General features: G+C 42.9%; 3 protein-coding genes across 3 annotated transcripts; 1 reads left to right on the forward strand and 2 right to left on the reverse strand.

Moving 5' to 3' along the window:
- Positions 1 to 3,960: 3,960 nt before the first annotated feature.
- LOC123093134 (RNA cytidine acetyltransferase 1) lies at positions 3,961 to 14,141 on the reverse strand. The gene is made up of 24 exons (XM_044515046.1): positions 13,636 to 14,141; positions 13,406 to 13,528; positions 13,063 to 13,236; positions 12,854 to 12,964; positions 12,634 to 12,767; positions 12,469 to 12,562; positions 12,287 to 12,385; positions 10,482 to 10,618; positions 10,311 to 10,405; positions 10,086 to 10,209; positions 9,915 to 10,002; positions 9,698 to 9,797; positions 9,560 to 9,612; positions 8,642 to 8,818; positions 8,493 to 8,530; positions 6,828 to 6,912; positions 6,416 to 6,595; positions 6,181 to 6,289; positions 5,879 to 5,948; positions 5,631 to 5,778; positions 4,991 to 5,119; positions 4,777 to 4,902; positions 4,541 to 4,603; positions 3,961 to 4,458 (listed from the first exon to the last, which is right to left on the reverse strand). The coding sequence occupies exons 1-24, from the start codon at positions 14,002 to 14,004 to the stop codon at positions 4,213 to 4,215; spliced, it is 3,072 nt and encodes a 1,023-aa protein (XP_044370981.1). The 5' UTR covers positions 14,005 to 14,141; the 3' UTR covers positions 3,961 to 4,212.
- Positions 14,142 to 14,324: 183 nt separating this feature from the next.
- LOC123093136 (18S rRNA aminocarboxypropyltransferase) lies at positions 14,325 to 18,901 on the forward strand. Its single transcript, XM_044515048.1, has 10 exons — positions 14,325 to 14,540; positions 14,814 to 14,851; positions 15,270 to 15,319; positions 15,394 to 15,459; positions 15,690 to 15,730; positions 15,955 to 16,091; positions 16,463 to 16,553; positions 17,011 to 17,082; positions 18,307 to 18,413; positions 18,533 to 18,901. Exons 1-10 carry the CDS (start codon positions 14,452 to 14,454, stop codon positions 18,697 to 18,699), a joined length of 858 nt encoding a protein of 285 aa, XP_044370983.1. The 5' UTR covers positions 14,325 to 14,451; the 3' UTR covers positions 18,700 to 18,901.
- LOC123093135 (aminotransferase ALD1 homolog) lies at positions 18,861 to 22,590 on the reverse strand. The gene is made up of 7 exons (XM_044515047.1): positions 22,376 to 22,590; positions 22,180 to 22,238; positions 21,997 to 22,064; positions 21,782 to 21,898; positions 20,267 to 20,329; positions 20,079 to 20,183; positions 18,861 to 19,975 (listed from the first exon to the last, which is right to left on the reverse strand). Exons 1-7 carry the CDS (start codon positions 22,396 to 22,398, stop codon positions 19,109 to 19,111), a joined length of 1,302 nt encoding a protein of 433 aa, XP_044370982.1. The 5' UTR covers positions 22,399 to 22,590; the 3' UTR covers positions 18,861 to 19,108.
- Between the last annotated feature and the right edge of the window lie 2,939 nt (positions 22,591 to 25,529).

The following is a 25,529-nucleotide window of genomic DNA, read 5'->3' on the forward strand; positions in this document are numbered from 1 at the left end:
TGATAATTAGTGAGAGATCATCTTAAAATGCTACCGTCAATCAAAGCAAGATAAGATGCATAAAGGATAAACATCACATGCAATCAACATAAGTGATATGATATGGCCATCATCATCTTGTGCTTGTGATCTCCATCTCCAGAGCATCGTCATGATTTCCATCATCACCGGCATGACACCATGATATCCATCATCTTGATCTATATCAATGTGTCGTCACATGGTCGTCTCGCCAACTATTGCTCTTGCACCTATTGCTATCGCATAGCGATAAAGTAAAGCAATTATTTAGCGCTTGCATCTTATGCAATAAAGAGACAACCATAAGGCTTCTGCCAGTTGTCGATAACTTCAACAAAACATGATCATCTCATACAACAACTTATATCTCATCACGTCTTGACCATATCACATCACAACATGTCCTGCAAAAACAAGTTAGACGTCCTCTACTTTGTTGTTGCAAGTTTTACGTGGCTGCTACGGGCTGAGCAAGAACCGTTCTTACCTACGCATCAAAACCACAACGATAGTTTGTCAAGTTGGTGCTGTTTTAACCTTCGCAAGGACCGGGCGTAGCCACACTCGGTTCAACTAAAGTTGGAGAAACTGACACCCGCTAGCCACCTGTGTTCAAAGCACGGCGGTAGAACCAGTCTCGCATAAGCGTACACGTAATGTCGGTCCGGGCCGCTTCATCCAACAATACCGCCGAACTAAAGTATGACATGCTGGTAAGCAGTATGACTTATATCGCCCACAACTCACTTGTGTTCTACTCGTGCATATAACATCAAACCATAAAACCTAGGCCCGGATACCACTGTTGGGGAACGTAGTAATTTCAAAAAATATTCCTACGCACACGCAAGATCATGGTGATGCATAGCGACGAGAGGGGAGAGTGTTGTCTACGTACCCTCGTAGACCGAAGCGGAAGCGTTGACGCAACATAGAGGAAGTAGTCGTACGTCTTCCCGGTCCAATCGATCCAAGCACCGTTACTCCGGCACCTCCGAGTTCTTGACACACGTTCAGCTCGATGACGCTCCCCGGGCTCCGATCCAGCAAAGCTTCGGGGAGGAGTTCCGTCAGCACGACGGCGTGGTGACGATCTTGATGTTCAACCGTCGTAGGGCTTCTCCTAAGCACCGCTACAATATGACCGAGGTGTAATATCGTGGAGGGGGGCACCGCACACGGCTAAGGAACAATCACGAAGATCAACTTGTGTCTATGGGGTGCCCCCTGCCCCCGTATATAAAGGAGTGGAGGAGGGGAGGGCCGGCCCTCTCTATGGCGCGCCCTAGGGGAGTCCTACTCCCACCAGGAGTAGGATTCCCCCTTTCCTAGTCCAACTAGGAGTCCTTCCATGTAGTAGGAGTAGGAGACAAGGAAGGGGAAGAGAGAAGGGAAGGAAGGAGGGGGTGCGGCCCCTCCCCCTAGTCCAATTCGGACTAGACCATGGGGGGGGCGCGGCCTGCCCTAGGTAGCCCCTCTCTCTTTCCCGTATGGCCCAATAATGCCCAATACTTCTCCCCGGCGAATTCCCGTAACTCTCCGGTACTCCGATAAATACCCGAATCACTCGGAACCTTTCCGAACTCCGAATATAGTCGTCCAATATATCGATCTTTACGTCTCGACCATTTCGAGACTCCTCGTCATGTCCCCGATCTCATCCGGGACTCCGAACTCCTTCGGTACATCAAAAATCATAAACTCATAATATAACTGTCATCGAAACCTTAAGCGTGCGGACCCTACGGTTCGAGAACAATGTAGACATGACCGAGACACGTCTCCGGTCAATAACCAATAACGGGACCTGGATGCCCATATTGGTTCCTACATATTCTACAAAGATCTTTATCGGTCAGACCGCATAACAACATACGTTGTTCCCTTTGTCATCGGTATGTTACTTGCCCGAGATTCGATCGTCGGTATCCAATACCTAGTTCAATCTCGTTACCGGCAAGTCTCTTTACTCGTTTCGTAATACATTATCTCGCAACTAACTCATTAGTTGCAATGCTTGCAAGGCTTAAGTGATGTGCATTACCGAGAGGGCCCAGAGATACCTCTCCGACATTCGGAGTGACAAATCCTAATCTCGAAATACGCCAACCCAACAAGTACCTTTGGAGACACCTGTAGAGCACCTTTATAATCACCTAGTTACGTTGTGACGTTTGGTAGCACACAAAGTGTTCCTCCGGTAAACGGGAGTTGCATAATCTCATAGTCATAGGAACATGTATAGGTCATGAAGAAAGCAATAGCAACATACTAAATGATCGGGTGCTAAGCTAACGGAATGGGTCATGTCAATCAGATCATTCAACTAATGATGTGATCTCGTTAATCAAATAACAACTCTTTGTCTATGGTTAGGAAACATAACCATCTTTGATTAACAAGCTAGTCAAGTAGAGGCATACTAGTGACACTCTGTTTGTCTATATTCACACATGTATTATGTTTCCTGTTAATACAATTCTAGCATGAATAATAAATATTTATCATGATATAAGGAAATAAATAATAACTTTATTATTGCCTCTAGGGCATATTTCCTTCATAATCAAGATGAGCGCTTGGCTGTTTTAGATTATCTCACAGAACATAAGGCAAAAGGCCTTAACTTTGTGAAGATGGATGATGAAGTCCGAAAAGCATCGTTCAAGCGAATCTTGAAAGCCAATCCTGGTCTTCTTTGAGTTGTTGTTAGTTGGTGCTTGATGAGACTGTCCCTTTTGTAATGCCTATTATAAAGTGTACTTCAAATGAGACTATGTAATATGAATCTAGTGATGCACTGCTACGAATTATGGTTATTATTCTTATGTAATATGAATCTAGTGATGCACTGCTTCAAATCAAGGTTATCATGTGTTATGTTAATTGTTGATTATTTTATTTATATTATCATTGTTCAAATTATGTTGGCGTGGTAACATTTTATTGCTCGAATTGTTCCATGAATTGTCGAAATGTTGTTTCAATATTTGTCTTGGTTTTAAAAAAATCATTCATGCATCATACCTCAGATACAGGCTACCAAACACAGTCTCTGTGCAACATGTCTCGTCTGATGCAGCCTACCAAACACAGTCTCAGCTCAGCATGCATCAGTACATACATTGCTACCAAACAACTGCAGTTGCATGTACTGAGCATGTCTAGACTAAGCATGTCTCAAATGGGAACAACTATGCTAGGGTGGGAACAGCTACCAAACACACCCTTACAATTCCCTCAGAGAGTTCATCCAAACACTTCAGAGCCGCCCCATGGATCCCATGCCAAGTGCTTCACCTGTGACCAAAGGGGCAGACTTACTACTGCACGGTTGGGAGCCCCCGAGCGGCCGAGCTTGTGGAATGACCTCACTGACATTTTAAGGAAGGTGTGCCGCGGTGCAGGCAAGCATTCCACGTTGGTCGGTGTGCACGATGTATGTTCCGCAATGTCTGTTTCAACCAATCGGTAATGGGGGCCGATCGCCATCGTGCCACTTTTGCTTTCATCAATGGATCACAAGATAGTCGACCCGGTAGCTGATTCAGCTTCCTACCGAGAAATGATTTTCACCGTGACATTTCTTACTGGTGTGTTCCAATTTGCATTTGGTCTGTTCAGGTAGAACTTTGCAATCTTGTGAATGAGATGAGCTTATTTTTCCTTCATTCCCTAATTGGAATATTTTTTGCATCGATTCTTGGAGATTGGGTGCTTTTTTATTCGTCCAATACAATGTCTGCATGTAATTGCAGATCATGATGCGGACAGCCAGTAGGAAGCCGTGACCCCAACTCCCTCCTCAAGCAACTGTGTTTTCTTCTTTTAGGATTTTCAAACGTAGTGGATGTTTTCAGGTATGAATGTACAACACTTTAATCAACAAGTTTCCCAACAAAATAGAATATTGCACGGTCCTAAGAATGCGCAACTGTATATTCCAACAAGACGGATCATACATCAAAAATCAATGTTGCGATTCCGATTGCCCAGTATTCTAATGAAGCAAATGGTACATCAAAATTGAGGCATTGTGGTGCCACGGGGTTTTGGAGAGGTTTCTCAGGGAGATTCTACAAATTATAGCCTGCTTCCCAACTTATGCTCCCCCGCTTACCCCTTCTGGAGAGGTTTCTCTGGCGATTACAGAACACCAGAATCAGACAATCTCAATTCCAAGCGGCAGCTTCAAGTTCGCTTCTTCTTCTTCTCCGATCTACCACTATCTTGTCCTTTTCTTTTCGATTTTTCGTTTTCCCTATGCTTCTCTTTCTTGTCTGCACTTGATTTGCTGGATTTTACACTGATAACGCCACTTGCAGACAATTTCTCATTCTGCAGAGCCTTCTCAATCTCAAGGTCATCGCTTTTAATCGCATACTTCTGCAGTAACTTTGGGTCCACGGCTGCTTCATCCGCGACTCTTCTTTTTTCCTATATTAGGCCCACAGAAACATTTATCAGTCATCCTGCATCATAATTTAACAATGTGAGTAATGCATCTCTGAAATCTCACCTTCACTTCCTGAGCAGCTTCGTCAAGGTCTTCGTCCATTGATCTGCTAAGTGGGGCTTCAATCTGAATACAACAAAAACATAGCACAAACAGGTCAAACAATGAAGTTGGTACAGACTATTCCAAAGTAAAGGCCATGCTCAATTTTTTATGCGAATAAACCATGAACTTTCCTCTGCATGCTCAACATTATAACACGATGCAAAAACCAAAAACCAAAGAGTAAGGTTGCGTACTTCCTTAAGTCTCGGTAAGGTTGCTTCAATTTCTTTTCCTGCAGTGTTATTAAGATAACCATACAACTTCTTCATTGTCTTGATGAAGTTAGATAGAACTTGTTCCCTTTCTATGCCAAGCTCTTCCTGTCAACACAAAAAACATAAGAATTGCCAACCTGTTTGATGACAAGTTCAAAAAGATTGTGTTCGAATGGAATCAACTTAAGCTAACCTTTGTAGCACCTATGTCTTTGTCCTGCAGACCCATACAGAACAAAACTGAAGCTTGGGCACCATGTAGGGTTACAGGAAGCTTCTCTGAGAAGTACTCGTGTGCTAGGATAGGGACAAGATCCAAAATCTACAAAACAAAATATTCAAATTGGAAAGGTCCTCCACATATAGCTAGATACTCTCTCCGTCCCAAAAGAACTGTCTTAACTTCAGTACAATTTTGTACTAAGTCACACTAAAATTGAGACACTTATTTTGGGACAGAGGGAGTATATGTTTATAGAGGAGATTCACTCCGCATATAGGATAAGTTTCCATTTTCATTTAGACACGCATTTCAGGATATAGAATAGACTAAGCAAGAAGAAAGAAGATAACCTCAGATAAAACCAGCAAAGCTCAAAACGTATAGCTAGAAGGCAACAGTTACATGGATAATAATTACAACTAAGCGCATTAGAGAGCCATGATTTGCAGCGCAGGTATAAAGGGCAAAATGCCAGATGTTGTTTAAGTTTCTGAGGGTCGGTGATGTCAATAAGAACAGGCAGTAGGGATTTTACAGTCTTTCAAGGGAAACATATTGTGAGAACTGCATTCAAAATAGAGATGCTCCATTTATTTCATCGAGTTCTTACCAGATGATAATCGACCAAGTTGTTTGAATATGCTTCTAGTCGCTTCATATCATGTGGGGATAATACATCTCTCAATAACTTCAATGTAATATTGGTATCATGCTCTGAAGGCTCGTGGTGTGAAAAGTCTATTTTTGAAGCCAAAACACTAAAAGCATAGCCAAAAAATATTATTAGACAAACAGATGTCTTTTGCTAAGAGAACAATATAAAGGTTAAAGCACATGTTTTTTGCTAAGAAAACATACCTCATTGCAAGCTTAAAGTTGAGATGCCGGAAAGATGTTCCTAAAAGCCGCCTGAACCTCTGTCTGAAATCTGAACATATTGCTTTCAAACTTAGCTAGGGCAGCAAAAGAATGTTTCTAAAGAAAAAGCATGATGTATAACAGAAGCAAGCAGTACTACCTTGTGCATCTATCAGCTAAGGCACAAAAAGAGACTAATCAATGCCCTTTCTATTCGATTTGATGTATACAGTTACCACTCAAGCAGCTGCAATTGAAAATGCCACGTACTACAAACTGTAACAAGAACTCTCAGGCAATACCTTTATAAAATGGCTCCAAAAATCCAAGTTGAATTGAATCACCAGCTTTGATGTCATCACTATTTAAGGGACTCAAGGCCATACAGGTATGCTCGCCAGTAACAGCACTCTAGGAAACAGAAGTAGCAAATTAATGCACATGATAAAATAACAGAGAGGGTAACAAAGAAGCTCATGTAAAAGAACAGAGAGTGTAACAAAGAAGCTCATGGGGGTAATCAGAATAGATCATTACTGGAATCTGGCCCACATAGAATGGATAGAAGCTGTGCTTCCGCCAAAACCGGAAAAGCTCTTGTGTCAACCCGAAAGATACACCAAGGTAATGGAGCTTTTCAGGATGACGATCCTCAAGATTAACAAGGAGAGGTGGAAGATTTGCCCTAGGCTTTATGCTCTCTTCTAGCAGAGAAGCCTGCAAGAACATATACAAAACTTGAGTATACAGACTTGAGGAGCAGAGGCCATACAATAATGGCAGCTGTAATGAGTAAACTAGTTGTACAATCCTTCAAGTTCTTACATAACCAAACACATATAAAACTTGCACAAATTCATATCAGGTTAATTTTGTTTGAACTATAAAATACAGAATCAGAACCAGGTATATTATAATAACTGAGCATCAAGCTGCCACACAAAGTTACCTTCTCTGCAGCTTCAGAAATTGTAACATCAGGTTCTTCAATTCCCTCCGCATCTTTAAATACTGTCATTTCTCCTTGGTAATAACTTTAAAACCAATCAAATAATATGTATTTGTCAATAAACTGGGAATAGATTAAGCTTAAATAATCTGACAAGTTGAGCTTAGTATTTATGCTATGCAAATACTACCCTTGTGCAATGAAGGTTCCTCTAGTTTGACCTGAACTAGATACTAGGGAAAATTATGCTATGCAAAAACTACCTGAAAGGTGCCTCTTGCCAGTACCACCAAACAACAACATTTATGGGAATGCTATTACTATTACATTTTCCATCCAAGGTTCTCCATAACTTCCCTGGTTCTCCAATCTAACCTATGCCAGACGACTAGGTTGCTACACAAGCTGATACCACCATACAGCCTTGTGTTTTTACATGCAGAATAAATTCAGTAGATGAATACCCTTGTGTTTTCTGGTTTTCTTTGTCATATGAAGGCTCCTCTAGTGCTGCATTTTGAGCTAGAGCACTGTGTGAGCTCTGCTAAGATCTGGGATTTGGGAGGGAGCAGTGGTGGTGCTCAGATCACACACAACACAGGAGGGCTCTGCACTGTGTGGGCTTTCACTGAGTGCGATGGGTATGGTGAGAAAGGATTGTTCCCCGGACTGAGGACGAGGATTAGGGTTAGACACGGCCTAGAGGTATTGGGGAGTATCCCAGAAGTATTGACCTGAGAAAATAAGAGTTTCTCCAATACAAGCAGGACACAGATCCAGGCGTACTCAAAATATCGGGGCAGTGCACACCTCTGACTACTGTAAGGGCCTCCTCTGCAGTTTTGCGCTAAAAACAGTATACTCCTCTGACATGGCGATTTTCTGAACAACTGGTAGAACGTATACCACACCCATCATTAGGAGCCAGGACCCGGCCGACACATACCAACACCTCCTGAGCTGTGCGCTGCTGCACTTTCGGGGCTGGCACCGCATTCCCAACATGGGTCACTGCCACTGCACCGCGGAGAGGGTGATGAATTCCCACATTACAACAAGCTAGGTGCCACATTGCTGGCCAAGATCGCCTGGCACAACAATGCTAGAGACCAAGGTTCAATGAATAAGAGTGAGGAGTGAGCTCGCCTGCTGTTTTATCTACATTCATTTCCGAGGGAGCAATCACACTACAGCCATTGTACGCTGTCATCTGCTCTCGCGAGCAGCTTCTTTGCCTCATGATCCAGGGCCAGCCAAGTCCTTCGATCTGCACAGTTTCTTCACGATGCAGAAGACAAAGTCCATCTCCAACTGCCGGACAATATGAGCCTGCCACTACTCTCTCCACAAAATGATGTTACTAGCCGACTATTAAGTGCACACAAGTCAAGCCCACCTGGCAGCAAGCCCAACGCCAACAACGGCAAAAAGGACATTCAAACCACTAACAAAGACACTGGGGCAGAATATGTGACAGTAATAATATTTTAATAAACTTATATTGTTTGGGAAGGTACTGAGCAAAGAAGCAACTACAGAATAGCTACCCCATTTCCTTTCTTTGGAATAACAACAGCCTAATTAATCATCAAATTAGACTTAAAAGAAACTGTAAGAGCATCAACTGATAAACACATAGATGTAGTAAGAAAAGTAGTGTATAACCTTGATAAAAGTTTGACAGCAGCAGAACCATATCCAAGCTGCGTTAAAAAAGAGACCATTAGAATAAGGAGTGGTGTTTTCCAGACATTAACATCGAGTGACGTTAACATAGGTATTGTATCACATCCAATAGAGGCAAAAAAGCCTACCCTCAGGGCACTTGGATGAACAGCGATTCGTACTATTCGAGCTCCTGATAGACTGGGAAATACATTGTCTTGAAATTGTTCACAAAACTTCCATGGAATTTGATCACCGGAAGGCGCATGGCCCTCATTTAGGCTTCTGATAGCTGATTTTCGAGATATTTGTCCTTCCAGGCAGACCTGAAAATTCCAAACAAGCTCTAACAACTTAAAATGCTGAGATTGCATGTATACACCATCTAGTATGATCTAATCTCCATTGCTAGATGAACAAAGTGGATTCTCCATGCCTTGAAGGTGGAAGGTATAGGAATACAAACAGACCTTGAATGGCGAGTTCAATAACTAGCACAAAACCAATTAGTTCAAGACAATAGCTATAATTTTTCACAGAAATGAGATAAAGCTGTGAAGCAGTACGGCATAATATTAGAAGAAAAATTAAATTGAAAGTAAAAAAGAAATATATTTAAGTTAGGTCAAACCAAACGGTCCAAAAATCTGATCCAGATATGTATAATTCTACTAACAGTGTGTTGTGCATCTGCGGCATACAACGGTAATAGGCAGAAATCATTGTTATGCTCATTGCACCCTGTAGCTTGTGAACGCTCCAACGAAGTAACAAAACGGAATAACTTATAAAGGGTACGCGATTTCAGGTAAGAAATAGGTACTGCTTATCTCTACTATGCGCAGGCAGTGATTTAACACTTCAACAGTCAACAGAAAAATTCCAGTTTGCTCAACTACAAAACTAAGGTACGACATTTGGTTCAAACACACATGACCCCCATTAGAAACAAAGCTAAAATAGGATATCAGTTAAAGAACTAAGAATCAAAACCACCCAATGGCAATCGTCCAAATAAAAAATCAATATAAGATCCTCCAAAGATAATCAAGACAAAGTATCCAAACCTGAATCACGCACAGAATATCCGGTAGCTGGTTTTCGGATTCATTAACTGGGCCTAACAGATACAAAACACGTGTTAGTATAGAGTAATAGTGTTACCATAATAAAGAGGTGAGGTCGCAGAACAATTTGGTCCATACCAAGCAGTACAAAAAGGTGATGTGCGGGTGCATCAGCCATTAATTGCAAGTCATTGGGTGAATTTTTGTAGTGAGAAGCAACATAAAGTGCCATCATCCGCTGAAATATTAAGTATGTAGAATAAATATCGATTTAGAGACATGTAATGCAGGTATACTTAGGTTTCTATGTAAATGCACAGAATTACAAGGAACACAGAACATTTTTAGATCATACCTGTAAAAATACCTCACTCTCCTTGTGATACGAGAAAAGTGTGTCCCGGTTGACATAATACAGCTGACAGTGTTCTGGATGAGGTAGCCTAAGAAAACCAGGTTTGCTTGCTAAACACACGGCAGTACAAGAAAATAGATGTACAACACCACAAGAAACAACGTGACTTACCTACTGATGTTTGGAATGGAGTTTGCAAGATCCAAACAAAGCAACTCATTAAGCCAGGTCTCAATAGGATCACCAGAGGCATACCTAATGGATTCATTTAATTCGATTTTTTTAAACAGCCTGCCTACAAGCCAAAACAAAGCAAAAGGCACGTGTAAAGCATCCAAATATTCAGAAGGTTCCTTGAAATGTAGACAGCTCATTTTAAGATGAGGCGACTCTTACTGGAACTGGGTCCATCACTTGAAGCTGATGGCTGGCTTTGGGATTCTAACTGCTGGAGGAGTTTCAAAGACAAGGATCGGCCTGTCCCTTCATACCTTCAACAGAAATATCCAGAATGATCACCCCCATGATTTATAGTTCTAGAGCATTAGTAACTGAAAGCAATCATACCCGTTGACAGTGGAAGATAGGAAAACAAGATATGGGCCAAGCAAGGCTTTAACAATTGGCAATGGAATAGCGGCTGCTTCATCAATGACAAGAAGTTCAACTTGAGAAAGCTTTCCATGATCATGTGGTTTCAAATACTGCAAACATTAGAAACTTTAGAAGCAGTTTATCGATGCTAAGCAAAGTGATGTTCAACAGTACAAAATATGTCTACAAACAAGTAGGATATCAAAATTTCCAGGGTTGGGCGCAGGTACGCTGGACCTATGACTAAGCACATGGAAATTTCCATGGAGGAACTGTGAGACGTTCGAATTTACAAGGGCCTAGACCAGAAAGCACTAACATATCAAAAATATTTGGCCGAATGATGGTGCATGAACTACAGAAAAGACAAGTCCCATGCAAAAAGAATACACACCACCAAAGACCAAACCAATTACCCAGAAAAAGTAAGCTTTGACATAGCATGATCTTATGTCACACTAAGGAATCATCAATATGAGTGTTCCAAGATTTTAGGTCATGAAATAACACCCTTCTAAAATCAATTATACATATTAGACGACATGCTTGTCATCAATTTGACATCATCAGCAATATTGCATGTGTAATGCAATTTCACCAATATACCTTATAAGAATATAATCCCAACATCATGCATTCAAATAGTACCATACAAGTATATGGATCACCCTCCAGCACTTACGGAGATAATTAAGTCCAGTGCCATATTGCATGATGCAAAACCTCATCAACAGTTTACATTTCCACTTAAAGAAATTGACATGTATTTTTTTTAATATATTACATGTAGTTCAAAATTCTGCTACCAAATCACAAACACAAGTGTCTACAGCCCTCCCTTTTCAAACTACTCCCTCCGTAAACTAATATAAGAGCATTTAGAACCCTAAAGTAGTGATCTAAACGCTCTTATATTAGTTTACAGAGGGAGTATTTCTGCATTGAATGAGCCCCAGTTTAATTAGTTTTTGGAGGCGATTTGAAATCAGATGAAATTAAGGGTAATTAGTACTATAAGAGTCGGGCATAAATGTAAGCTTTATTTCTCATCTACAGATCTGATCTTTTGGATGGAGATAGTTTGGATCGACCCTAACTTGTACTTTTATTAGTAGTACAGCTCTAGATTAATAGATATGAGTAGACACTTCATAAGAATTAAGCAATAGTCATAATAGCGCCTAGCTAGGCTATAAGGTTCCAATCCTCAGAGGCTCTTCAATTGTTCGACTATTGAATATCGATCTACTGAAGCAGATAACACATCAATACCATTTTTTCATCTGTACATCAAGGCATGGTTTTTGAGTCGCTGATTAGTCGCTGTATAGTCGCCGACTAATCGCCAAGTCGTTTTCCAAAAATCAGGGCGACTCGCGACTATACAGCGACTTTCGTCGACTATACGCCGAGCCGCAGGGCTCGCGAAGACTCGCCAAGTCGCGACTCAAAAACCTTGCATCAAGGTAAGCAAAGATGAACTATGGTTCTCAGGAATAGGAGAATCTTGATAAATAAATAATCAAACTAGTTGCCACCATTGTCGAGGGCATATCTGTGTAAGCTTTATCTTAAAGCAACCAAAGGCTTTTAAGTTCTTGCTGAAGAACTTTTAACTTCCAAGGCTTTCCAGGGAAGCTAAAGGATCCCTTTCAACATAGAAGCTGAAGTTCTTCACCAACTCACTATGAAATTAGATTCTAAAAGCTAAACATCCCAGAAGGACCAGGAAGTGATAGGCTGGTAGCAACCAAGTAGTATTTTTAATGATTTATTACCTGGATCGTTTGACGATGTTGCTTATGGACGTTTATTTGTATTATAGCTTTCCTGAGATTTGGATCCGAACTCTTCACAACATCATAATGCAAATGCTCCTGAAAGGGGGTGATGAAGCACAGATGCGTTCACATAAGATATGTTTAAACTTTAACAACAAGACAAAATATTAGACATATACCTTGTACTCCATTGCATTTATTCCTTTGCAGACAAAATCAAATAGTGTATTTAAGTTCTCAGGACTTGGTGCGGTGACAAATATATTTGAATACCTACAAAGACAAAAAATTAGAGGAACACATGAAATGAAAAACATAAATAACACAAGTGAGTTAAACTTTACCCAGCTGCGATGGCTCCAGCAATAGCAAGACCAAGGGCAGCTGATTTCCCACGTCCACGAGCAGCGAGCAAGGCGACCGTGCTCCTAAGGGACTTGTCCAAAATAGAGTCTAGAAAATTGATAACAGCTTTACCCTGCGTATATTGTTTCAGTTTGAGTTTATGACCAATAAAAAAACATGACTAAGGAAAATTTGGACAGGGTAAGAGGCAAATAGTACCTGATCCATAGTGCAACACTTTCCAATTAAAGGGCCAACCGGGAAGTCTTCACGGAATTGATCTTTTAGGTCTTTGAGCTCTCGTTCCCTTTCAGACAATCCCTCAGAATCCTAAACACATGATAATAAAATATGCGTGTCTTAGATGACCAAATTGGCACAACCAGAATCTTCAAGAAATGCATAATTTCACCAGCTGAGCTTCATACCTCATTCTTTGTAACTGGTTGTATAAATTTCATGTGGGATGATATAGGCAAAATGTTGAGTTCGTCATCCATCACAATACATGCTTTGCATGAAGCTATGGACAGTAAGAACCTCTCGTTAAACCTTGTGGCTGCCTGAGTATGAGACTCTGTTCGGAACCTTTCATGAACATCCTGTTAGCACAAGGAACATGTGAGTTCAATTTAGCTTAGCAGGACAGGGAGGGGGCAAAGAAGCTAATCAACAGCATTGAATCAAAATTTATCTTTGTTTGACCACAAAACTTGATTACGCCCGCCGGAAGCAATAGTGTAGGAACGTGCAACAGAAAACTGAGCTCACCATGACCATCGTGTAGAGACTGGTCAGCGAGGAGAGCGAAGAGAGCAGCAGGATGACCAAACCGCCGCCCTCAACGGTCTCAATGGTCCTGGCCAGAAGGTTCGGCGTCAGCGCCTCGAAGTCCTGCAGAGAGCAAACACACAGTTAGTTTCAGGCAGAGCACCACAGGCAGGCAGCAACATGACCGCAAAACAGTGAAGCCGCAGCCTCTGAAGCCATCATCATCATACCTGCAGTATGCACATGCCAAATGTGTTGCCGAGGACCCTCTCCGAGTCCTTGTACATGCAGTAGGTGATGTCGGAGGTCTCGAGGAAGAGGGAGAAGGGGTCGGCCTTCTCGGGGTCCATGAGGCCGCGCTGCATGAGCTTCTTGATCTGCTTGGCGCGCTTCTTCCGGTGGCTGCTGATCTCGAGCTTGTTGCGGTAGCACCAGAGCACGGAGGGGCGCGACTTGACGCGGGACTTGGCCAGCATGTAGTTGAGGTTGACGATCTGGTCGCGCGACTTGTCGCCGACGATGATGAACATGGACCGCTGCCGCTGCCGCACGCCATTCTCGATCAGCGTGCGGATGCGCTCGTCCACCTTCTTCCTCATCCTCGCCGCCGCCGCCGCTCGCCGGTTCTCTCTCGCGAATGGGGATTGGGAGGGGGGACGGGGTTTAGCTAGGGTTTTCCGGCTGCCGGCGTCCACCTGATATGACGAGACGGAGAGGAGGAGGGGAACCGGGAGCGTGGACGGCCGGATGCGGGTGCCTTCGACGGTCCAGATTCCTCCATTTCTTCCTGCGAGAGTGGTCTCTCTGGCCTCGACGGTGGAATGGGCTGGAGAACTGCGGCCTACTAAATTGGGCCCACAGCCCAACTTCCCGCTCTATCTCGTAGGCCCGGCCCGGCCCCGCCCAGCTCTGTCAGGGGTCCCATTCCGCAGAGGCTATACGTGGGCCCCACCGAAGTATTCTCAGGGCTTTCTTTCCCGAGCCGAACAAAGCCGCCGCCGCCGCCGCCGCCGGACGAGGGGTTCGCCGCTGGCAAGTCTTCCAGGATGGGGTACCACCGGCATAGACGCGGGCGTGGATCCTCGTCGTCCTCCTCCTCCTCCTCCTCGCGCCGCACCAAGCAAGAAGCCTCGTGGTAAACCCACTTCCTCCGAGCGCTAGTTTGTTTCCCGTCCAAAGAGTTCTGCCTTCCTCTAGGTCTCTGCTTAAGGGCCTGTAGGATTTTGCTCGAATTTTCGGGCCGTGGCTTTGGCAGTTAGACTAGGTTTCACTCGTGTTTAGCTGATCTCACTGATGCGGGGAGGATGGAATGTGTACTTCAGTTGAAGTTGCGAATCTGGATTGTGATACCAGCATCTTTTATTTTACAAACGGGAGTAAAATAACATTCTTTTATCTTCAATTTCAGCGATGATGCTCCTGGGACATCACTTCCAAGGCAGGAAGGTACAAATTCCCTGGAACTTCCTGTTTGTTTATGGACAGCTCTTGCTTTAAACAGGCTTATGGTTGACAAATTGCTATGTGAAATTGAGATGCGTTTAGACGAAAATATACCGCTCGTAAAGTGTCGTGAAACATACAGTGACTTAGTGTTTGCTTGTATGGTCACTGATGAGGAGGAGGGGGGGCTCGCCACCTGAATTTCATTCATTTATTGACCGGAGTTATTTCAAAGGTTACAATTTACAGGAATTTAATAGCTCATAAACTATGATACCACTTATCGGATCCAACTGCGCAGTTATATAACAGTGTGTGCTGCAGTCAAATGCATATTGGGACTATGAGCTTCATGAAATTGTTTGACAGTTTACAACATTCCTGAAACCTTATTATTGATAATGCTATTTTGATTTTCCAGACAACGCCGAAGAGGAATCTAATAGCCCAAAAATTCAGCTTGCAATGTGGGTAGGTATGATGTTTTCAATTCTTCTTATGCTGCTCATTTGACAGTGTGTGTAAGCTCTTATGTTTTTCTATAGGACTTTGGGCAATGCGATGCTAAAAGATGCACTGGTCGTAAGCTTTCAAGATTTGGGCTGTTAAAGGTAAGGCACCACTTGGTTCACAACGTCTAAAATTCAAGACCCATTCCCTCCTCTCAAAACAAAGGTGCATGCTAAAATGAAAAATAAGAAAAAGTAAACTACACATACTGCATGCACACGTATATAGTCAAGGTCATTTAATATCATCAAGCTGATTCTTCTATGCTTTTGGTAAATTATACTCTTCTTACGACATGCTTTCTCTAACAAGTTTGTTGTTTGTCTTGCAGGAGTTGCGAGTTACTAATGGTTTTGGTGGTGTTGTTCTCAGGTATTGTATAAGATATGCGATAAAAGGAATCATCTGCAACTCTTTGAAACTTAGCTTTGTGATTTCTCTCAGTTAGGTTATCCTGTATAAGTTTATAAAACGTTGGATTTCTCTCAGTTTGGTAATCCTGTAAATTTTGTAAAAAAGCTAAACATGCTCATGTAAACTTGGCCTCTGAGATACATATTTACTCCAGCTGATTGTTTTCCTTCTTTTGCTTTCAGCCCTGTTGGGACACATTGTGTGTCCAAGGAAGATCATCCTATCGTGCAACGAAAAGGATTGGCTGTGGTTGATTGTTCTTGGGCACGTTTAGATGATGTCCCTTTTGTGAAACTACGTTGTGGTGCTCCTCGTCTCTGTAAGATCATCGTATTTAAGTAAATCCACTAAGGAGGTGCATCATTTTATTTTGATTTAGAAATGTGGGATTATTTTCTCATACCTGTTTTGCATGAACTACACATAGCAGACGAGTAAGATGGTTAACTAGTTATTATTTGTAAATTTATCATTGGGTCATGCATCCCTTCGAGTCAAAGTTCCAGACTCTCCCTGCTCTTTCAGTTTATATTCTAGAACATAACTTTGGCATGCTTTCATAGAAAGTCTTTTTTCCCCTTGTTTCCCTTTACCCAAATTAGGTTGATAATTAGTTCCTGTCGCAAGGCTTTGCCTCTTGTAGATCTGTGTGGATTCATTAAATTGTATGTTCTATTCTACTGTTTGCAGTGCCATGGTTGGTAGCAGCAAACCCTGTGAATTATGGCCGGCCATGTCAGCTTTCCTGTGTGGAAGCTTTGTCAGCAGCCCTCATAATATGGTAAATTTTCTAGCCTCACTTATCTAGAATTGTTTGTTAAGCTATTGATGTAGATAAAAAAATTCATTGGTTGGTGCTTTGAGCTTTGGTATTACTTCTAGGCTTTTGAGATGTGGCAATTTTGGGCATTTTGTTGTTGATGAACTAGTTTAGTGCCTAAACTTTCTCCCAAATGTTCAGTTAAATTGTACTTCCTCTGTTCCTAAATATAAGTCTTTTTAGAAATTTCAATAAAAACTACATACAGATGTATATAGACATATTTTAGAGTGTAGATTTCACTCATTTTGCTCCGCATGTACTCCGCATTGGAATCTCTAAAAAGACTTATATTTAGGAACGGAGGGAGTAGGTCTGAATCTATGGTGTGACATATCCAGCGTGTGAATTCATAGTTCAGGATAGTGCTAGTTATTTTCTGCCATGGTTTTAGCTTATGTTATAACTATATTCGCAGTGGGGAGGAAGAGACAGGAGAACAGCTGCTTGCGAAATTCAAGTGGGGTCACTCGTTCTTATCACTTAACAGGTCAGTCCACTAAATACTTTTCGGAAATGTTAACGCCCACACGTGTGGGCATTTGCACATCGCTCACACGCCTCCATCACCACTCATTTTGCCACGTATGAATAGATGACATCAGCAGAATTTTTTTTGGTTTTCGGCTTAAAAATGTTGTATCTCCTAAATAAAAAAGCGAACTAAAAATCCGTTTTCATCATTAAATCCGTCTCGACGAGATCTTCAAAACTAGACCCCATGTTGATATGTTTCGATGAAATTTTTTTTTGCCAGAAGTTGCCACGATGTTTACACTGCAGTTGCCATAGGGCTTAAACTAAAGTTGCCATGTGGCAATTTTAGTTTGTAGATCATGGCAATTTTAGTATTTTGATGATGGCAACTCCAGTACTTTGACCATGAAAATTATTTTTTGTATGAACCATGGCAATTTTACGTGCATGTATCATGGCAATTTTAGTTTATGGTTCATGGCAAGTCTAGTTTCTTAATTCCCCGTTTTATAAATGTGAAAAATTACTTTTAAATGTAGAAGAAAATAGCTGAAACATATCATGGCAACTTCAGTGTAAACATCATGGCAATTCATATGCAATAGACATGGCAACTTTTAATCCAAAAAAAATTTCATCAAAACATATCAACATGGGATCTAGTTTCGAAGATCTCATCGCGAGGGATTTAATATCGGATTTTTCGTTTAAGAGATAAAACATTTTTAAAAAACTGAAAATCCAAAAAGATTCCTGCATGCATGCATGCGATGACGTGGTAATCTGTTTACATTAGAGACGTGTGGTGCGTCTTCCTTCCTGCCACACGTGTGGCAGTTAGCGCGACCCATACTTTTTTGTACCACATATAGGTTTGTAATGAAGTTTAGACTATGTACACCATTCTACTCTTTTATGGGTAGTGTAAGCAATGAGATGCTTGAATTTACCATTGTCCAGCAAGACGCAAAACCCAATGACTGTTATTACATAGATGAAGCAAATTAATTTCTGGTCATACACGCCGACCTAATCGCTAACAATTAGTGATTGTGCCACGATAGGGCACTATGTTTGAATGTAGCATTCTATCATCTTAGTTTGAATGTAGTACCGTAATTGTGCACTATCTGCCTTTGCATTATCTAGCCTGGATTCTTCATGTAGAACATGTTTCATTTAATAATAATATATTAGCTCAGGTTTTCACATCATTTTCCGTGTAATAATGTTGCAGGGATCTGCTGAAAGCATACTCCAAGTGTGAAAATGGCACGGAGATAATCAACGTGCAGAACTCCTGGCTGTCAAGCGCATCGAGTGTTTCAAAGTCACCTGTAAACGGTAACAACCACATCACATCTCAGAGCATTGGAATTTGGCAAAATCTATCCATACGCAAATTGTACTAAGATTGGTTCTGCGGACATTGATTTTACTTTGTCATTGTTTGTGCATCACAGTGGCAGACAAACCACACCGAAGCACAGAGGAGGAAGGATCAGATTCTGAATCTGACGACGGCTTGCCCCCTCTGGAAGAGAACATGAACCACTTGGACCTTAGCGAGGAGGAAGAAAGCGAAGAGGAAAGTGAAACTGAAAGCGAAGGGATTACCGACGCAAAATGATGTTTGTTTGTCCGATCGAAATAAGATCCAGGCCTCTTGAGGTGTTGGTCGTGGATCTGAAAACAATATATCTCTGTACACTTTATTGCTTGCTTTGTGTACCAGTATATGCAAGTGTAAACCGTAAACACACGCACTCTTTGACAACACGAGTGCGTTTATTAGACCATATATATGTGTTCCCATTATTGTTCCGTCCATATATTAACCAGTGAGCATTCATTAGAGCATACATTTATGATTGTCCGGTGCGTATGCATAATCGTAGTTGATCAGCACGAGCCAGTAAGTAATATATTTTGTACTGTAGTACTTAAGTGTCAACGCGTCGGCGTATCTCGCAGCGTTATTGTACGAACGTGCGTGCGTATACATGAATGAGTGAGCAGTGCAGGGCTGCACGAGACGTCTAGGCGAGGAAGCTGGTGAGCCTGGCGCAGGCCTCGACGACCCTGTCCCGGCTGTTGAAGGCGCTGACCCTGACGAAGCCCTCGCCGCCGGGGCCGAACCCGAGGATCTCGGCGAACACGTCCCACGACCGGCGGCCGGGGAAGAGGCGCACCCAGACGTAGGGCGAGTCGTCGCCGCCGTACACCTCCTTGCCCAGCGCCTGGAAGGTGTCCACCAGCACCCGCGCGTTCTCCTTGTACCCGGCCACCACGCTTGCCACGGCGGCGCGCCCCTCCTCCGTCGCCAGGCACGCCAGCCCGCCCGCCTGCGCCACGCTGGACGCGCCGTTGAAGCAGGTGGTGACCACGCGGTCGAAGTCCCGGGCCACGCGGGTGCCGTCGGCGTAGAGCAGCTCGTCGGGGACGACGGCCCAGCCCAGCCGCACGCCCGTGAACCCGGCGAACTTGGAGAAGGAGGAGATCTCGATGGCCACCTCCCGCGCGCCGGGCACCTCGTAGATGGACCGGGGCTTGTCGTCGCCGCCGCCGGGGGAGACGTAGGAGGCGTAGGCGGAGTCGAAGACGACGATGGAGCCGTTGCGGCGCGCGAAGTCCACGAGCTGCCGCAGCTGGTCGCGCGACGCGGCGTGGCCCGTGGGGTTGTTGGGCGAGCAGAAGAAGATGACGTCGGTGCGGCGGACGCGCGACAGGTCCGGGAAGAAGGCGTTCTCCGGCGCGCACCGCATGTACTCGATCCCGGCGTACCTGCTGCCGCCGGACTCCTCGTCCGCCGCCGGCCCCGTCTGCCCCATGATCACGCCGTTGTCCACGTACCCCGGGAAGGTGGGGTCCTGCACGGCGATGGTCACGTCTCGCCCGAACATCATCTGCATCACAAGAAGAAACAAGATGAGATTCTTTCTTCGGAAAGGCACTACTGTTTAATTTCACCGTCCGTGGAAACCAGTAGTAGTGGTAGTTTTGCTGAACCTGGAGGCGTGCGATGTCGCACTGCGCTCCGTCGGAGATGAACACCTCGGTGTCTCGTATCCCCATGCTTGGGTACACTACGTCAGCGATGGCCTTCCTCAGACTCTGCATGCATACGCATGTGTTAGTTAATTTCGTGATCGTAAGACGCTTAATCATCTCTTGTTTCAGTCAGAAATCGTAATTACCTTCTGGCCTTGCTCTGGCCCGTAGCCTTGGTAACCTTCAGGAGTTGATAATGCAAGCGCGTACTGCAAGAATAGGAGGATAAACCATGAAATTTCATTTCTTTTACCACAGTTGCTTCAAACAAAACTGTTCTGGAAGCAAATTTGTCGGTCAATTTTGAGCTAGCTACGTAGAAGTAAGTATCAAAGTCAAGCAGCGCAAGCAAGCGTAAATCTGTTGTCGGGTCTCAGTCGTCGCCTTTTCGTCCTGTGATGTGATGTCAACACAACATGCATGTATGGCCGGCCACATAAAATACAATGTGTATCTGCTGGACACAGCCATGCATTAGCTGATCAGTAGTGCGTGATTTGAAAGCACTTTCAGTGTACTTATTCTAGAATTAGGGTTGGCCAGACGCAGATGTAGTGCGACAAAGATGTGATCGATCATCACAAAATAAAGATCGGGCACAAATCTGGTAGCACAGACTAGTCCACGAGAGTATCAGCCGTGGTAGGCAAATAAAGCAGCCATGCACATGCAGTGTCAGACACCTTATCCTACCGTGCGTGTGATATAGTATCTCCAGGCCCCGATCAGAGGTGAATGATGCAAGTACACCTAAATAATCTTCTCTTATCCACTTCCAATTTTAGGGGGTTGTGGCAGCACAGATGCAGGCAGGGCTTGACAAAGAAAGAAAGTTTTGAATGGTAGGCATGCAGAGAATGTAGCATGTAAAGAAACAGACTGTCATTGGAGATAAGGGTTTGACAAGTCCAACTCCAATCTGATGCTGTTGTATGATGGAGCTTCAGAATCTAGCTAGCCTTGCACTTGCTGTCTATCACGACGACGTACGACACGGGGTCTCCTTCTCTGCCTGGGAGAAAGGTCTTCTGTGCACGTGTATACGTGTAGTTAACCAGTGAGGATCAGATACGTCACGCTAATTAATAACTATCGAAATTGTTTGGTGCGTTCGGCAGAGGACTACTGATGGGGTGCAGAGCTAGGATAGACAGTATGTTCTTGGTGATCAATGACTTGTAGTACTAGTTAATTAGCGTAGTTGGTGAATTATCTTGGCCGTTGCAGTACCAGGAATTAACCTAGCTAGCTTGCATATATTATGGTTGTGCCAACCATTCCCTTCCTTTTATGCATATATGTATGCCTTGTTCAAAGATCATCAGAAATATCCATGCAATTATTGGGCATTTGCACATGAAATAGACTCGACTAATTAATCAGCTCCCGTGTTGTATTTCGCTAGCACTGCAGGATACGTACGTGGATGCCTTTATTTATGATAAGATCACGATATAAGAATTTATTAATCCAACTAAATATGACGTGAGAGGATTATATATCTCGTCTAGATTTGATGTAGTGCCATTTCTGCTATAAAACGATCATGTGGTTTTGCATTCATATACGCACGCATGTTCAAGGGTAAAAGGAATTTAGCTTCTACTTACATGTTGGTGGTGTTAGAAGTGTACATGGAAGGGTGTATGAGTAGTATATACCTCGGCCATGGCCGAAGTGACGATGCTTGGTATGGGTTGGGTCGTGTCCCCGATGCCCAAGCTGATGACCTTGGCGTCTGGGTACTTCTTCTCGTGTGCTTCACGTCTCATGCTAATCTGAACCGCGTGCCAAAAGGATGATATATTAGTTAGCGAGTGAAGAACATTCGTACATGCTAAAATGGCAGTGAAATCCCTAAGTCTTCTGTACGTACCTCCGGGAATAAGTAGCCGTTCTGAAGCTTCTCCATGTTTGGATTGCGACGCACGCTCGTCCGAGACGCTGAATTGTTAGGATGCACAAGCACAAATTCAGAGATGGCCAAACATTAGGAGATCGATGGCAAGAGTACTACTAATGCTACAAGGATCAAAGAAAGACTAAACACAGTAAGTACCTGGTCCCCTCTTTACAGGAGGCGCAACATCCAGCGGAAGGACAGCCTTCTCCAGCACCCTGCTTAATTGGATGATCAAATCAAACAAAACAACGAAAACAGCGATTACACACATGATTAACACGCAGGGATCATTGATAGATCCATGGTCTATATATACACACAACGAAAAGCGCGATTGTAAGTATGTATATACTTGGAGATCATGTTCGTCGGCATGATGGATCGATGCGGGAGCCTCTTGGACTGGTCGGCTGAGAGCCTCTTGATTCAGAGAGTACTCTCTTGGTGCGAGGTTGCTATAGCCTATAGCTAGCAGCAGGAGGTGTGGTAGCTCTAGGAGGCAAGGAACAATGGAGCTCCTGGATGTGTATTTATAGGGCTGGGAGGAGCAGACACGATTAACCAAAGGTGGCAACTGGCAAGAGAGCAGCGCGGGCAATGCTGGATTTATAGAAGAGCCTAGCAACTACGGAGTAGCTAGCTAACCGGCGTTGAAAAGTAGCCCTTGCCACCGGCTGGTCCACTTTGAAAAATGGTGTCCATGGTCGGAAGCAAGCCAAGAGCTGATTTTCATTTCAAGAGGATACGAATACGATCGCTAGCTGCAGTTTAGGCAGTCTTCGGCTAGGCACGGTTTGTCCCCCCCATGGACAAAATCTTGGTTTGGGGTGTCCACACCTGGCGCTGCCCGAACGCACGCCACGTGTGCTAGCTAGCGGACGGACTACATGTGTGATTTTCCTGGCAAAGGGCGCTCTTCGTCCATCTCACCAAACCATGCGTCTGAATTTGGTCATAAATTCAGATGTTGAAATCTTCTTGTATATCCTGGATCATGTGAAGATTTCGGAGGATGCCTAGCTATCTAGGTGAACAACACATGTTCATTTCTTGCAGGTTATTTTTCGGGCCACTGTATTGATCCATATGTGGTCGCTACTCACTCCGACGGATGTCAGTGGGTGTATGGTTACTGGGTCTATTCGGTGGGAGACGGTAGCACAGGTTATCTTCAACCGTTTTGGATGGCGGTCATGTAATAGGATAGGTGCTTAATTTTCTATCTACCTTTTGCCTGCCAATTGTGGCTATCCTGTTTTTTGTATTTATTACTCTTTGTGAGCATTTTTTACTTTTTGAAACATGGAGACTTTGTTGAACCTTTTGGTTTTTAATAATATGGTTGTATGCATCGTTCTATGCAGAGGCCGGGGGATAACCTCCTTTTGGAAAGAAAAAAAGCTATCTAGGTGAAGAGTAATTTGCTTTTTGTACTCCTTCTGGACATTTTTACTCCGCGTATTACATTCGTGTCAAGTCAAATATTACAAAGTTAGACCAAATTTATATACTACAAAACTATGTTTCATAATGAATCTAACAGTATTGATTTGGCATTGTGGATGTCGATATGTTTCTCTATAAATTTGGTCAAAACAGAGATAGTTTGACTTCGCACAAAACTTATATGCAGACTAAAAATGACCGGAGGGAGTATGTCTAGAGGGAATGGAAGTGGGGGATTTTGCATCAACTAATAATGTACAAAAACATATGTTGAAGTTGCAGAACGTGAAAACCAGCTGTTGCGGTAACTGTTGTTTGAGACCCTGGCCTTGACAATTAGCTTATCTATCAACTTTCACAGAAATAGCAAATCTATTCTAAGATATATGATCATGGTATGTGTAACTTAGCAAAAAGTCAGTTTTTAGAAATTGTGAAAAAAAAACCATACATGTAGGGTCACAGACATGTGAATTTTGGTAAAATAGTGTGAGATCATCCGTGGCCTATACTTACTGAACTTCAAGACATTTTTACATTTTTACATTATTACATAAGTATAACTTACTTACTAAAGCTCAATCTATAGTAACTTCATCTGTTAATTTTCCTCAGCTCAGAGAACATCATAATTTTGTACCAAATTTTACGTGTGTATGTGTCTACATGTATGATTACTTGCCTGATTTTCTCCATAATTAGTAAAAAACTCACAAATATGACTTTTCACTAAGTTGCTATATCATCATCACATGATCCTAGGATTGCAAAATTCTTGTTTTCGTCTACCACACCTCGTCACTAGGCAACATTGGTCACACGACACATCATCAAATTAGTACTCCAAGGCAACACCTTAAAGTAATCAAATGTCGATCTTTTTTCAACCAGCAAAGGTCATAAGAAGGGTTCTCGCCGTAAAAGTCAAGCTTCAAACAGTATCTTCAATAATGCAATGACACATTTAGTAGCTTGTGGATCAAAGTGGTAAAGATAATGATCGAATCAAGGGTTTTGACCTCCATAGAAATGTCTCAATAGTCTGTACGCCAAAGCACACCAATGAAGGCTAGATCGGCAGTTTGGCACCATCCAAATCCATCACCCGCCATATCCAACATCCAACATCTCTGCACCCATGGCAACACCTCGCTCAGTCAACCCATGCATGTTGCAAGGGAACCAAATGAGTGTGCCAACACCAAACCTTAGAAGAGCTATAGATGATTTCATTTCCCATTTTAAAAACCGAATGCAATGCTATGCATGTGTGTGTGTGTGCGCGCGCGCGCATGCACGTTGTCTATGGAAGACCAAAAGAGGTTGAAATTTTACAAATTCAGCACGGCTAACCTAGCTATCACGCAAGGAGTATCGACCGAAAGTGTTTCTTGATTGTATATTACATCTAGAGGCAAAACTTTGGAACACAGGTGCTAGTTGGCACTTTATTTGAATAGTTCGACAATCACATTTTAAAGTTTCAAAATGTGTTAAAACAAATTCAACATGTTAATGTGGATGTATACTACACATGTGCAATGTATGATAAAATAAGTTCAACATTTGAGCTACACAAAAAAGAAAAATGTGATGGAATTCGAGATGGAATGCGATGGATTTTTAGTGGTGGACAGTGCATGTACCATATGGTCCCTCCATGCGCAAAAGGGACACATATACCCATGTGCTAGTTTCCAGCAAGCAAGTACCTGGACTATTCCTATTGGGAATTTTCACTGTGATTCCTCATGGACAGCTTGATTGTGTGATTATTTAGCTGCTTTGCATGTGTAGTGAGATTTTCTATGTTGACCACCCGTGAAGTCCTGAGTTCCGACCAAGTCTTGGCAATCAGTTGTGAAACCGTACTAAACAAGATTTGTTGAAAGGTCCTTGTAAGGAATAATTTGGACCTGTGTTTTGCTCCTATTCTGTAAAAATAAATTTACTTTACTATTCTGAAGAAGGTAGAAGTACAAGCTTTGGATGACTGAAGTACTGATCTATCCCCCAGCCCCATATTTTCTTTTCTCCAAGGGAATGCTCTAAGTTAAGTT

Source organism: Triticum aestivum, chromosome 4B (assembly GCF_018294505.1).
Source record: "Triticum aestivum cultivar Chinese Spring chromosome 4B, IWGSC CS RefSeq v2.1, whole genome shotgun sequence".
Taxonomy (NCBI): Eukaryota; Viridiplantae; Streptophyta; class Magnoliopsida; order Poales; family Poaceae; genus Triticum; species Triticum aestivum.